Source organism: Gymnogyps californianus, chromosome 2 (genome assembly GCF_018139145.2).
Source record: "Gymnogyps californianus isolate 813 chromosome 2, ASM1813914v2, whole genome shotgun sequence".
NCBI lineage: Eukaryota > Metazoa > Chordata > Aves > Accipitriformes > Cathartidae > Gymnogyps > Gymnogyps californianus.
In genome coordinates this window covers 29,724,149-29,739,398 of record NC_059472.1, presented here as the reverse complement: position 1 = coordinate 29,739,398, position 15,250 = coordinate 29,724,149, and the positions used below count along the sequence as shown (strand labels likewise).

At 39.0% G+C, this 15,250-nt stretch overlaps 1 protein-coding gene across 1 annotated transcript; it reads right to left on the bottom strand.

Annotated features, from left to right (window-relative positions):
• Positions 1–6,713: 6,713 nt before the first annotated feature.
• LOC127013223 (carbonic anhydrase 1-like) lies at positions 6,714–14,505 on the bottom strand. Its single transcript, XM_050891955.1, has 7 exons — positions 14,469–14,505; positions 14,057–14,254; positions 12,761–12,879; positions 10,752–10,847; positions 9,811–9,873; positions 8,643–8,795; positions 6,714–7,445 (listed from the first exon to the last, which is right to left on the bottom strand). Exons 1-7 carry the CDS (start codon positions 14,503–14,505, stop codon positions 7,335–7,337), a joined length of 777 nt encoding a protein of 258 aa, XP_050747912.1. The 3' UTR covers positions 6,714–7,334.
• Positions 14,506–15,250: the final 745 nt, after the last annotated feature.

Below are 15,250 nucleotides of genomic sequence, written 5' to 3'. Positions count from 1 at the left end.
CAGTGGAAGGTGGTTTTGGAAAGCTGTGTTTTAATGGTGGGTCTGCTCTAGGGGACTGAGCCACCTCTAGCATGGGAGCCTTGTGCAGAAACTCTGTTCTCTTTCCAACTTGGCACCACTTTTCTTTGTGGCTTTGCAGTAGTCGCATCACGTCAGTATTTTCAAACTGGTACTTAACTCCTTGTTTAGCCATTTAAAAAGAAGCTTTTAATTTCCTTGAAGTACTGACTACCTAAGAGATCTAGTTAATGGAAGCTCCAGCCCTGTGGCAAGGCTGGGTCCCTTCTGTTGTGATGTTTAGAGATTTCAAAGCATAACCTTCGGGAACAAGGGCTCAGGAGTAGCTGCTGAATCTTATCATTAGTCTAACCATCCCATTGGAATAACTATATCCCTGTATGCTTGCAAATCTACAGAAGAACATGAGTATGAATGCTGTGTATGTCACAGCCTTGAACACAATTAAGTTTTAATATATACTCCTTTATACTTGCAATATTGTTCTGTTGAATCATTTATTTGAATTCAGTCTATGCTCCTTTCACAACTGGCCCAACTTGCTGTAGTATCACAGAAATGAGATTTCAGCAACAGGTCTAGAGCTTGATCTCCTGTACATAAGTGTCTGGTCTTACAACTGCTTGAGCCAAACATCTGTTCTCCACCTCCCTCTCATCAATCAGATATGGTCAAATGAGTTAAAATGTCACATGAAGAAAGAAATATGCATACAACAAATACTTGGAAGGAGGGCTAAAGGATCACAGGATAGGTCAGCAATGTTCATACCAGGGAAACCTAGGAGGCCAGAAGCAGGGTACAATGAGTGAAATAGGAAACAATTCTGTAGGTCTTGGCAGAGCTTTCCTTTGCAATAATTATCTAAAGCTGTCTGGAGGCTTTCCCTGGAGCCTTTCTCTCCCTTGACCCAATAACAAAAGAATCCACGTTACAAACTTTGCTGTGGGATATGTAATGGAAATGCAAAATGCAACATTGTTAGCCGGCAGCCTTGTAAAATCCTGCCTAACGTTAATCCTACAGGACTTGTTCAAGGGCTGAAAGCACTCTGAATAGTTGCAGTGTGACCGTTTCAGGCATTCCTCTTGCATATGTGCATTTGCATAGACAGAAGACACGACGGCTCCATTGGACCATGCCTCCAAAGTATGTTGCCATTGCAGAAACGGCCTGTATGGTTCCATGAAGATAATTAAGAAATAAGGTTCTGTGAAAGGATATTAGACCACACTTCACAACAGTGCGAATCAACGGACGAGCGCACAGTTTGGTGAGGGAAGGAGGGGGACGTGCAGATCTGGCCTGTCCCAGAGGACTGCAGGGAAGCCCAATCGCTTGCACAGAAGCAGCTGTGGATGTCGCCCTCCTTGCTCTTCCTCATGGGGAACCTCCTGATAAGACAGGGTGGTCCTATTGCATCAGTTGCTGACAACTTTTTGTGCCACTACTACCAAATCTGTCCTAACACATTTTTCAAGGGTAAATCTAAACATTTCCTGACGGCACATTGTTGGTGTGCCAAGGGTTAGTGTCTCCTTATCGTGAGGAAACAGTTTGGTTTCAAGGGGCGGCCCAGATGACCAGATTGCCCCAGCCCTCAGCTCTCTCCTGATTAACACCCCTCCAGCTGAAGGAGTGAGCTTGCAGCAGGGCAGGAGAGGGCACGTTCAGAGGTACCGTTTATAAAAGTATTGGCGGTGCATGACTTGGTCTTTGATATTGATTCATGTTATTACATTGCTCTGGTAACCAAATGTCCCAGACAGAGATGAGGTTTGATTGCATTAGATTTTGTCATGCCAGACACTATTTTTTTCCAGTCTTTCAGCTTCATTCACTGCTTTATCCTGTTCAACTTGGGTCAACGGGCAGTTTGCTAAAGATTTCAGTGAGAATAAGAGCAGGCCAAATCTTCACCACAAATCAAATTTGTGGTGTCTCAAAAAAGCGCGTCCTTGTGCCGCCAGGATTCCTGCGCAGATCTGATGGTTTTGTGACCAAAAGGTCAAAAACGCTGCTTAGGAAACTGCCTTACCCGACGCCGACCAAGCCATCGCTCGTCTATGCGGGGGTGAGCCCGGCAGCCAGCGAGCTCAGCCGGGACCTGGCGCAGGCCGCGCACAGCCAAGCCGCAGGCCCGTCCCCTGGCCGTGCTCTGTGGCAGCATTTTGGCAGACGCACGCTGCCCCCCTGCCCCGCCGTATCTGGTTACTGAGGTGTCGCTCCAGCAGCCATCGTCCCGCCGAGCGACATGCGCCAAGAGCCGCCGGGCATGCGACACGCCCGGTCGCCCCTCGGCCATCCTCAGGTTTCTCTTGCTTGGGCAGGATGGATTTAAGCTCCCTGGTGTCCTGAGGAGGGGTAACTGCTGTTCAAAGGGCATGTGAGGAATGAAGCCGATTCCCCCCCGGGGTGGGAAGAGAGAGGGAAGCTTGGAGCTTTCCCCAGCTCGCTCTTAAATTTCCACCCTGGAGTGTGTGTGTGTGTGTATATTTATGAGAAAATTAAGCAGAGGCTACACATTGCCTGATACAGTGAATATCAGGGATAAGATATTCCAGCTTCTCGATTTCACAGATTTATCCAAATGTGAGCAGTAGCTCTCCACAGACAAAATAGGAAGTGAACGTAATGGATATCTAAAAGGGGCTCATCAGGTGGCAATAGTTTGGTGGTGAGGGAAGTGCTCGTTTCAGGCTGCAGGAACAGAAAGTGCTGCTGCTGTCACTGCTCCCAAAATGGCACAGCTTGGTCCTGCATCCGCTCGGGCTCCGCAGACCCCGGCAGGCCAGCGCCCCATGGCAGCACCACCCTTTGCTTGTCTGCTGGAAGCCCCTGGGACGCCTTGGGGACAAAGGGCACTTGGTCCCTCAGGGGAGCAGGTGCCTCTTTGTCACCCGGGCTCCTTTAGCACCCTTCTGAGAGGAACCTTACACCTTTGGCTGACTTAGTGCTGCAACGGATAGCCCTTAAAGAAATTAGTCACAGTATACTGTGCTGGTGTGAACACAATCCCATAAGTGTGTTTTTCCTACACATATACTATTTAAGCTGACTTGGCTCTAGCTACGCTATGGTGAACTTTGTGGCACAATTCAGTTTGTTGATTTTAAGGTTTTTATAGTGTGATCTCTTGGTTACCCTCACAGCATTGCAAAAGTCTTAATGGCTTAAGCAGTCAAAAAATAAATGCATTTTATTTGAGCTCTGTGCTAATGCAGAAAAACTTGAATAGGGCATGCAAGGAAGCTATAATGCATTACTGTAACATAGCCAGCAGTACACCATTAATCCTGGTGGGATGTTTTCAGCGATTTTTTTCTTTTCTTTTCTTTGATAAATAACGCAATCAAGAAATTCAGAATAGCTAGCAAATGTGTTGATTTTGACAAGCAGTTTTGCTTGAAAAACAATTTTTAAAGTTTCAAGATGTAGTATTACATCTGGACATTTTCTAAATGGTCTGCTGTGACAGACCTCAATTTTAAGTGGTTTCTTCCACTGCCCAGTGTTGTTGCTAGCTGCTTCCAAGCCCGGTGTTTCCCATCCTGTGCCACTGGGCTTGCTCAGCACTGCATCCCTGCATTGCTGCACCTGTTATAGACAGGATTAAAGATGCAGAGGATTCCCAGAAAGTCCTATGACAGAAGTGAGACTTCTTGTACAAGGTCTTTCCTTTTCCAAAAATCTACAGACTCTACAGCAAAATCCCTAAGTTGTATCAGAAGCTATTAACTAGGCCTCCTCAGGCTATCTCATCTACAGGGTTTTATCTGGGCATTCCCAAAGCACACTTATCAATTGACACCTTTGTGGTTATAACAGTACAGTTCTTCCCTCAACATGAGGGAAAAGTTGAATTAGGAAGGATTTTCTAAAGAAAAAATGAATGTGGAATATTAACCAACCTGATTTTGTCTTATAACCCCAACAAAGGAGTCTTAGTTAATGCATCCAGCAGAGATCAAGATGAAAGGGGTTGCTGGAGCCTGACCTGAAGACCATTCTGCTTATCAGATGCTAAATACTAAGTGTTAACTACTTTTTCACAGCTGTGGAACTACACAAGGGAACTTTATTTTAGCAGAGTTACTGTATTTTGAAAGTCTTTGCAAGATGAAGAGAAGCTTAGCAGAAGTTCTCCAGATGAGTTGTGTCTGTGGTAGCTTGCATTTGCCTGTTTCTCTGTCATTTGGGACTAAAGGCGATTTACTGTGGGGTTTGGCTGTTGATGCACAGCACACAGATATCAATATTTTAATGTAGGGATACAGCAAACGGAGCAGCAAATGAGAAAATGATTCATTCTGGTAAAAGGCAGAAATGGTATTCTTAAAATAAGACTTAAAATATTTATGTTTTTCTGTGTAATTTCCTCAAGTCTTTGGCATTGAGAAATCACCCATTCAAATTACTGCACTGGGTAATTTTCCTTTCTATCTCTTTTATATTGCCAGCAAGTACCATTAGATTTCAATATAGTGATAGCTTTATGTCTTAAAATAAAATCCTGTTTGTATTTTGTTCTTTCTTTGCTATAAAGATAAGAGATCTCTCCTTCACTGGTAGTCAAAGTCTAGAGATACTACGAAATGAGCTTGCCTTTCCTTGATCAAGTCAAGGACATTTCCTTTGCCTTACCATTTCCTAGACTATGAATTGCTTATTCATTTTCTTGGTTGCCATAATCAGGACCATTTGATTTTCACAGTTGTTCTTACTTGATGTTTTCACTTGTATTTTATTAAAGTAATTTTCCAAAGGAGTTACACAAAAAGAAGCAGGCTAAAGTCATTTATGTTGGAGATGAACTTGAGACAAACCAGTAGATCCAGCTGCCCGCTTCCTGTCACCCTTGTGCACACATGCAAAGGTCTCCAACTGATTGAACACACAGCTCTGCAGATCAGACCCACTCTAAATCTGAGAAATTAAAAGATATAGCTCAGGACACTAGCTAGAGAGCTTTTAAAGACACTCTAAATGAAACAGGTCTGTATAGGAAGCTGTTGTTCTGCCTAACAGATTTGTTCCCATTTTGCAAATGTGTGCCTGTTGTGATCTCTTTGTGAAGTTCAATTTTTTTGCCATCACAAGGAAGATGCCTCCTCTGAAACCAGTCAAACTGATATAGCTGTGTCTGTTCTTACTTTTCCCACAAGCACCATCGGATTTTTTTCTGGAGGACTGAGAGGAGTGAAAATTATTATCTTCCCATTCACAGCAGTTAAAGGAATGATGCAGTTGTTGCACTAAGGCAGAGACAAGTGGTGTGATTTCAGGATCGCTCATTAAGAAGGTATCAATTACCCGAGGGAATTATTGGCCTCTTTGTAATTCTTTTTGTAAGCTTATGAACAGAAAGAGGCATTTTACTAGCTTTGCTTGATAAGGTAATAGGAATAGGTGTTGCTGATGAGGATGGCAGGAATATCTGACTGAATGTTGATTTGTCTGCTTTTTAATTAGCACAGAAGTGAAGACTGTTTTTGAATACTGAGCTCCTCATTCCCATGCTCATGGGTGAGCTCCCATTTTGTTCATGATTCTGCATCAGAGATTGATATTATTAGGAAAAGAAGCTTTTCTGACAAAAGGTTCATAAAGGTGGAGGTCTAAGACTAAGCTGAAGTATTACATTTTAGCTGCCATGTGCTTATCTGCAGTTTGTGCTCACTCTTCTGCACTTTCAATTAACAATTTTTCCTTTAGTTCCAAGCTAGGAGAATAAGACTAAATGACCTCTCCTTTTTTTTATGTGTAAATTGCTTGTGATATCTCAAAACCTATTTCATACAGAAAGTTAGCCATAAATGTGGCACCTGCTTTGGAACAGAATAAAGAAAGGTCTTGGTATGATTTTATTGTGTTTCTTACAAATGCATTGCTTCGAATTAAGTTAGAGTCTTGACTTCTGTCATCATGCTTAACAGGCTAATGGCACAAGGCAGCAAGGGTACACAAGCCAAGCAGGTATAAGATAATTTGATTGGGGCAAGTAATTAGTTATTCATTTCACATGTTCTGGTATGATAATTGTTGCCACCACATTATGGTGGCGAGTCACAGACCAAGGCCTTATTGATCCAGTTGCTGGATACACACACTGGTTAGCTGAAAAGGTGGACCTAGGAGTATGTCCCACTGAATGCAGCTGACTGCAGCAGAGGTGTTACTTTGCATTTAAAGCAATTCAGCTTTTGAATATGTTGGGAACATGGATTTGAAAATTTCTGTACTTTACAGAGGAAGTGTGAGGAACTGTAAATGTTTACAGCACTGCTTTTACTGTATAGTCAAAGGCATGCAAATGTTAAAGAAGAAACTGTATCTGTAGCAACATGTGCTGCAAAACCCCAACAGATAATAGTCACTTACGTAATTTAATGAAGGTACTTCATCTTTTCAGTCAAATAACATTTAAGTTACATAATGGGGTCAACTGGAAACCTAATTTCTGTTCTAATGCTTTATGTTGTTCCTTGTAGAGTCTGACTTCATCTTCTTCAGACCTTTGCCACTGCTGGCTATTAAATAATTCAGTTGTCACTGCTGGAGCCATTTGCAAAGCTGAGTACTGCTCTGCTTGAGAAATAGTGAAACCGGTGCCATAAGTGTGTGTCTTAAATGTACAGCCAGACCAAGGTGCTTTATTTATCCATGGACATATGTCTAATAATTCTTTATTAGATCTGCAGGTGAAATAAAACAGCAATTATCACACAATTTCTTTTAAAACACTGATAGCATAGCACTGTTACGATGCTGTTTCATTTCAAAGCGCTTTCTTTATTAATTTATTTTTAACCAGGCATATATCAGCTAAACTAGAAAAAGAAACCATTTTTATTAGCCAAATCAACAATAACCCATTAGTAATTGCCACAAACAGTAGCAATTTCATTGCAAAAACCACCAGACATCTCATACAGTTGCATAAACTCTCCTTGTGGGAAGCTGTGTACTGATTAATTTTGCTCTGAACAATTACTTTGCTTCTTATCACCACGGTTTACTTAGTACATCAGAAGGAATGTGAAGATTCATTAAAAATTTTAAAGTACATTTCACTGTTAGAAGTCATGCATTAAAACAGATTAGCTGCCTACCACAAAAAGAATATAGATTAATTCCAGTAAAAGCACTAGCCAAATGCCACAGTGAATTACAACAGCTTCTGGCAGGACAGGAATATTGCAGCTAAGAACACATGCACATTCTCATTTCTTTGGTAGATTTTTCCATAGTCTTTGTTTGGATGTGTTGCTCTTGATGAGCAGACCGTGCTCCAGGTTTGCTTTGGTTGTCTGGAATTAGCCTCTCACCCCTCTGCCTTTCAGCGGTTGGGGTTGCCGGTGATTGCTCAGTATGGGACAAGGTGCTTCCCCTTCAGCAGAAGACAGGATTGTGCGGAACTGAGCCAGCTAAATGGGGTAAGGAAAGAAGGGATATATTTAGCTTTTCACTTTTATATTGCATGTCAGTGAGAAATTGTTATACTTCCAACTAACTTTCTATTTTTAAAAAAAATTAAGCTTCATAATATTGAATTAATCCAGTGGCGAGTCAGGATTTATGCTGCCACAGAAGTACTGGAATGAACAACCATCTTTGAATATCCTATTCACCCCTATATCCAACTATCACAGAACTTTCAGATACTGGTACCACTGTGTTATCACCTATGTAAAAAACCTGGGGTTTGATAAATTAAAAATATCACCAATTGTGAAAGTAAAAACCAGTGCCTTAGAACTAATTCAACTTTGCTTTAAACATTGCTTTTTATGTCAAACTATTTGTACGTAATTTCTGTCCCCTATCCATTGGATAGCCCAGTTAATAACACCTTGAACGAATGTTAAGGATCTTCATAATACCCAATTTATTTTTACATATGTGCTTTTTATTTTCAAAGATTCAAAGTACTTAACTAGGCTTACTTGGAAAGATGTTTATTCAAACACCTTTGGAAGGACAGGTGGGAATAATTTAACTGCATAAGACAGTTTCATAAGAGTTTAGAACAGAAAGAATACTTACCTCAATAAAGCCAGTGAGGGATATTTAGCTTGTCCTACAGACATTGTTAGGAAATAATGCTATAATAAAGCAATTGGTACAGCTCCTAACCACTCTACGATAGCACTGAAAGGATAACTATACTCTGGCTATTTGATCTTGTGGCACATCACAAAACTCCCTGCTCAGGCAGATTTTTGGCTGAGATTTTATGAGAATATGAATTTCTTTTGGGGAATCTTGTAGGAATGGAGATGGGAAGAATTCAGCTTTCTGTCTGGCGTCTGCTTTGGGAGACACAGCACCGCAAGGAAGCTTAAATAAGCAAATCGCCCTTCCTGGAGCAATGGAAGCAACTCCACCAGTCTGAAGTCACCTTATCTCAATTCCCACAAGACTTTGTAAGATGTGAGTAGCCTAACCCGGCTGAGGCAGAATCATTAGTGTTTATTAAGAGCAATAATGTGATGTAAAGGTAGTACTCATTTTACAGTAAAAATGAGACAAATAAACCTAATAAAATGCAGCAATACAATGTAAAGCAATAATGTCCCTGAACCTAAAAGACAAGAAGGGTCTTGTTCCTTGTAATACTGTACCTGCTCTGAGCTGGTAATTGGCTCTTTAAGGATAATCCAGATGACACTCTCATGGAGGGGATGATGAGTCAGAGAGCCATTGTACGTCCAGTAATCCATGGATTTAGGCAGTAGGCTTGAAGGATCAAAATCAGAAAAGGGAGCTTGCTTACCCTGTGGAAGATACACTGGGTTAATGAAACCCATGAGTAAAACAGGATTTACATCTCAGGCTGCAAGGGAGTATGTTCATAAATCAGAGGAGTTAATTCCAAAACACTAGTGTTTTCTCATAGCATTAAAGGTGATTTGCTCGCCCTGGTGATAAGTTTGACACTGAGATACATCTAGGCTGGCACCACTGACAATGAGCAGTGTTACTCAAAAAACCAAACAAAAACAACTTCCCCCGCCAAATGGTATCAGATACTAAAGAGTTCAGTCATCACTGACTAAAGGGTTGTGGGTTTGGTTTTTTTTTTTCCAAAATACTGAACTCTGTGCTCCTGAGCAAGCAAAACACTTCAGTGTATAATTAATTTTCAGCTGTCTGTTGAGGCTAAAGGGAGGATTCACACATGTTGATAATGTTTGCATGTTCAGGGTCAAAGTCTACATTCCTTTTTAAAATCCTGTGGGAGATGCTGTATTGTATTTTTAACATGCTTCACTAAAATTCAGATATTCAGATTCTGTCTCTGCTTATCTTGTGCCTTTACGAGAGGCTTAGTGGGAATAGTCACTGCTTTTCAAGACAGCTTAAGAAAAGTGCAGTTCTGGTGTTATTTCTTCTCCCTTTTTTTCCTTCCTTTAACTGAGTGAAACTTCAGTTTGGTTATTGTGAGGCTGTGCTGGTGATGGATACCAGGGGTAATTTTAAATAGACAGACAGATGGATGGAAGCGTAGGATTAGGTAGGAATCAGGAACTGTGTACTCTTACTCTTACACAAAGAGCCCATAGCTGTCTACAGGGTAGAGCCCCAACAATACAAAATGTCTTATGGGTTCCCATAAACTCATATCCAGGATCATACCTTCAGCTCCCACATCTCAACAGCCTCCTTCAGCTGAACCCTTGCTGAATAATTTCATTATTCTGAAATCTTCAAAAAGGCAGATGAGAGACTGCGTAGATTTTAATTTAGCTACTCTATATATTATCATGATCAGGCTGTGATGATGTTTACCTTAGTTTTTACTGAATCCAAGGCCTTCAAGACACGCTTCAGGTTCTCATTGCATAAGCCAAGCTGTAAATAAAAAAATACTTTAAAATCCTAAATACATAACAATAATTTTATTCTAACAGAATCAAGAATAAGAATATGCTTTATAAATGTTGATTAGTTTAGCTTTGCAAACCCACTATGAAGGAGACAAAATTTAGAACTTTTGAGGAAATAACAGGAAGTTTTGCTTCTGCTTTGCAGAGTAATGCAAACAGTACTGCAAAAATAATCTGTGGTTCAGAAGTATATGATTGCTTTGATCATATGTGCTTATCCTTGAAATTCGCTTTGAAAGCATTCAGAGAGATGGTTTTGCTGGTATCTTTTTGCAATGTGAACTATGAGTAATTATATTTTAGCAGTATATAATAATATATAACATTATTTTGTCATATTTCCTTAATATAACAAAGTCAATAATAAGGAATTCTTTTTCCCACTTCAGTTGATTTTGAAAGGCTAAATATGTCATATGCATGGATTCAAGATTTCTTGGAGTTCTGATTTCGGATTTTCTTTTCTGATTGATAGACAGTAATAGCACACATGACTCAAACCATCTTTCTGTGAAAGTTCACGTTGCTGTAAATGGAGTGGAAAGCAAACACAAAAGGTGTGAGCATTGCCTGTTACAAAGGTGGACAAAACACCACGAGCTCATTAGCATCCATGCTTTAAAGCACAGCTCTTCTTGAAGGGTCTGTGGATGAAATGGGGATTTGGGTAAAACATGCATGTAGAAGCATGGGCAAAGTTGGCAATATGGGGTAAATCAGGATAAGAGACAGTCATCTCCACCAATTTAACACAAAGACATATTTTTTCCTAGTCCTCATCACTGACCGCAGTTTTGATGAGGGAAGAGAGACACGTGTGTTTTCAGTATGTCAGTAACTGACCTTCAGGAAAACAGTGACAATTGCCAAGCCATGCGGCTTGTCGAAAGCCTCAGCTACATTCGAATACTTGTCCGCGTTCCAGTGAATGAGATGAAGCTCAAAAGCAATTGACAGGATCAATTTTGCTGGTTCTACTACAAAGAAATGCCGCAATTAGAGTAAAATAGAAACGCCACTCTGTAGTCTTAGGGTCTGATCATGAAACTGAGAACATGCTTGTGAATGCCTGCAGATTTATGGTGTTCTGCTGAATTGCCCTGGCATTGTCAGGACACATACCCAGGCTTTATCTTGGGGTAGGCAGAACTGCACATATTCCTGAAAGCAATTTAGCGGTAAGTACACAGAGATGTAGAAAATCACAGCTTACAAGGGACATATATTTTTCTAGCTCTATTGATAACAGGCTCCTGTACATGCCTTTATTTCCATGTCTTTAAAAATGTAATACATTAAATAGCATTTTGAGGAGCGTAACCACTTTGTTACACATGGTGCAATATTTATTCACAATAGTCCCATTTACTGCAAAAGATTGATGCTATGGCCATGAACATCATGGCTGTGGATGGTTTATATTCAACATCGATCTTTCAATAAGTGTTTGACAATATTTGCTTTAATAGAGTTTTAAGGAACTTTTGTTCAGCCTAGAATGTTGCATATTATATCTTGAGCTATTTTTTGTGAAATATAAATTTCCAAACTTACAGAACTTGGAAATCATAAGAATTTCTTTAAATGCGTTCTCACCTATGAATATGCTTAGCAATTCCTCAGCAACTATGTAACTCTATGGCAATAGTCTAGTCCTGGATTATTTGTATAATGTTTCAGCAACATAGTCACAAAAAATATCAAAACTTCTTAAAATACAAGGAGGAGATTCTAAAATATAGAAACAGAACATGGAAATTATCATATAATGCACATAATCTTAAAACTCTGATTTAAATCAGATTTTTTTTTAAATTTCTGGTATTTTTTAAAGCTGAATTGCTGTCTTTTCAACTTAACACCTTTACTGTTTCAACATATTTTAAACTATTGATTCAAAGCAAACTAATAAACACTTAATCATGTGCTGCTTAAACACAGCTTAAGTGGATTATCTCTTTACAGCAGAAAGCAATTCTAAAGGGACACCTCTTTCTTATCTTGGCTGTATCAAATGAGATAGCTTTAGCACTCTCAACAGCGGAAAATTTCCTATTAGGAACACACTTCTGGCTGTGTGTTCCTAATGCCTAAATTAAAAACATATAATCCGTCTCATTAGTTTGTCATGTTGTAATGTTCCTAAAATCTAAAAAGCTGCCAAAGATAACATTACATGGATTGAACATGAATTGTTTGTTGGCATGTTGATGACTATTAGCAGGACACTAAGGCACTGGAAAACAAATAAAATCTATTAATTTAGAGGTGGTTTTTAATTTTTGTAAAACAGACCTTGCTTCATTATCTGAAGACATTTAATGTTCTTGACAGCTGCTGGGGACCTTACCAGATAACTTTTTTATCTCTTTCTCTTCATTAATTTCTTCTGGGTTTCCTTCTTATTTGTTGTTCTTGAACAGCCAGGAAAAAAACCACCTTACAGTGATCAGCATGCTTGTAGCTTTGGGGAGCTCCAGCTACAATTATAGTGGGGCATTGGGTGATCAGCCTCTCTAAAAAGCAGCTGATTTAGTATTATGCTGAATGTACTTGTACAGCTGACCTTTTTAACATTTAGCAGATGTTACTTACTTTTATATCTGCACTTTTCAGCCCTATTTCGTTATTTAAGTATGGATTTAGATTATCTAAATTTAGATTAATAAGTACTGAACACAAAACCCAATTTGCTCTTGCAGAGTCAGCTTTGCACACGCAGAGATGGTATGGCTTTTGCAAAATAAAATAACTACCAAAGCTATCTACAAATGAGGGGTTTTTTTCCTAGGGATGATATATGTGACTGGACTTTGAAAACTTGACTTTGACTTTTCTTTCATTGACTCTGCCTCTGAGGCATATTTCTTTCCATCCACTAAGTGCTCTGAGCCTTGCTTATCCGTTTGGCCCCAATGGAAATGAAACTGCCGCAATCTATATGTTCCGGTGAGAGGTCCACCAGTCAGCACTGCAAATGCATGAAGTATGGTAAAAACATCAATCAATAAAGTCTTCCTGACAGGCAAGTTATAGATTTCAAAGATTTTATAACATGCCAGCAGTTTTCTCCATGTTAACATGTTAACATGTTTTGATATTAGATTATTTTTAAACATCTGGAGAAAAAAAACCCCACAGTGCAGTTAAGCCAAAGTTATTGAAGGTTTTAATTCTAGGTATGTATATGAGTGCATTGGTTATAGTAAATCTGTATGTGTCCTCAATACAGTTCCAAAATTCAGGTGAAATATATGTGAATACACCTACTCTAGAGAGAAAACAAAAGGAAAAATAATGCAGAAAAACAGCAGTTTGCCAGAAACAGTAAGTGGATTTTAATAACTGCAGAACAAACTGCCCTACCTCATGGAATTCACTTCCCACTAAAATCTGTATTATTTATGATAGTATTTTAAAGGCCTCTTTCTTCACAGAAGTAACAGTTATAGGTACTTGATGTTTTCTGAATTTAGATTATGAGATGCCACAGGTGTACTCGGATGTTACTAACTGTTTATTGGTCATTATCATTAATGCCTTGCTTACAAGCACATAAATGTGTACTGATTCCCACTGTGGTGACAGGCACCTGTAATTGTGCATGATGCTTAGAGTTCATGTGCCTGGAGTTCTTGCAGCACTTGCAATATTATACATCAGTACAAAGAAATCTCCTCCTTTGCTGTCAAGGTACTAAGACTCTCTGAGGAAAAAAACCTAGCCCAGAGTGATTCCATATGGAGTTATACTGTGAGTAAAACTTTTACATATGTATAAATCTCTCACTGCATGTTGATTAAAAAAAAAAGCACAATGAAGTAACTGTGTTTAGAAACTCTCCTCCTACCTTCCCTTCCCCAAACCAGTGATTCTCCTGGAAGTTTCCTACTGGGAAACTACCAGTCCTTTTACCATTAACACAAGAACACTTGTCAACAAGTCCTAATTTTAAAGAACATAATTTGGATCTTCCGTGACACTTAAAGTGTGTTGCCAACTAGTATAAAAAAATCAGCAAGCATACCCTTATCTATATAAATACTCCTGAAAAGCAACTAGGCTTGTTTTCTATATAAATTAGAGAAAAAGAGAATGAAAAAAGAAAATGTCTTACATCCCCCTCTCCAGATCCCCTTTTTACTAACCTGATTGATTGTCCTTATCCTCAAAATTCACGTGGAATGAATGTCCAACATTGACGATCTCTTTGCACGTGGAAGGTTTACAAGTGATCTGGAGAAGCCCCAGAGATGCATCTTTTTTGACTTCCTTGGGTTTAATATCAATAAGAGATTGACGGTCTCCATTGGCAATAGGGTATAACTTGTGCCAGTGGTCAGGTCCTAGGCAAAATAAATAAATAATTGAAGTTTTCTACTTCTAATTCTGTACCAATACTGAATTCATGACACCTTCCCTTGGAGCCAATTGTACAGATAATACAGATACTTGTTATGTTAATAATCCATGTAATTCTGAAGAATTTTTATAAGGAAAAGAAAGAAATATTCAATATATTATAAATAAATCTGATTTTCTATTAAAGATAGCTTTTACCATTGTTGCCTTGATAACTCCAGTTCAAACTTGCCATTATTTTCTCCTTGCAAGGTAGTGTTTTCTTTAAAAAGAAACTACTGGTGCTGATGAAAGCTGTTAAGACAAGATCTCTGCTTTGATTTTCTTCTGAATTTCTAACTTATGCACGGGCTTTTATATGCCTGCTTAAACAGTAAAGACAGTAATATTTTCTAACCGACCTTTATTGATTTCATATGATTTCAGAATGGCATGAGAAATTGTGATAAGAGAAGGAATTGTAATAAGGAAACAGTGTGGTTTGCAATCTGTTTACTTTTTGATTCAGTACGTATATTAAGACAGCTATGAGTTAGATGCTGAATTAAAATATACATCATTCTAACTGTTCAAATGTTGTCCAAAGACCTTTACACTAAATCTTCATGATCCAAAGGATAATTATGATATAGAAGTGCAGGCTACACAGAAAGCAATGGATGCTCAGCCTTTTTGAAATTCCATGTCAATGATTTAAGACATGTATGTGTGGATTTTAGAACATTAATTTTGACAATCACTAAAAAATAGTCAATCTCAGTAGCTTTTAGTGGTGGAAAACAAATAACAATGTCAATGTGCAACAAAATGGTCAATATATTATTAAATATTACATTAATATCACTAGCAATGCTCTCATTAATAAAAGAGGAGGTCCAAAGCCTGCTAAGTCCTACCAGCTTCAGACATTTTGGGAATGATCTGAAGCCATTTTTGTACTGCTGGGAATCTTCAAGGCAATCTTCTTCAGGACTGATAGC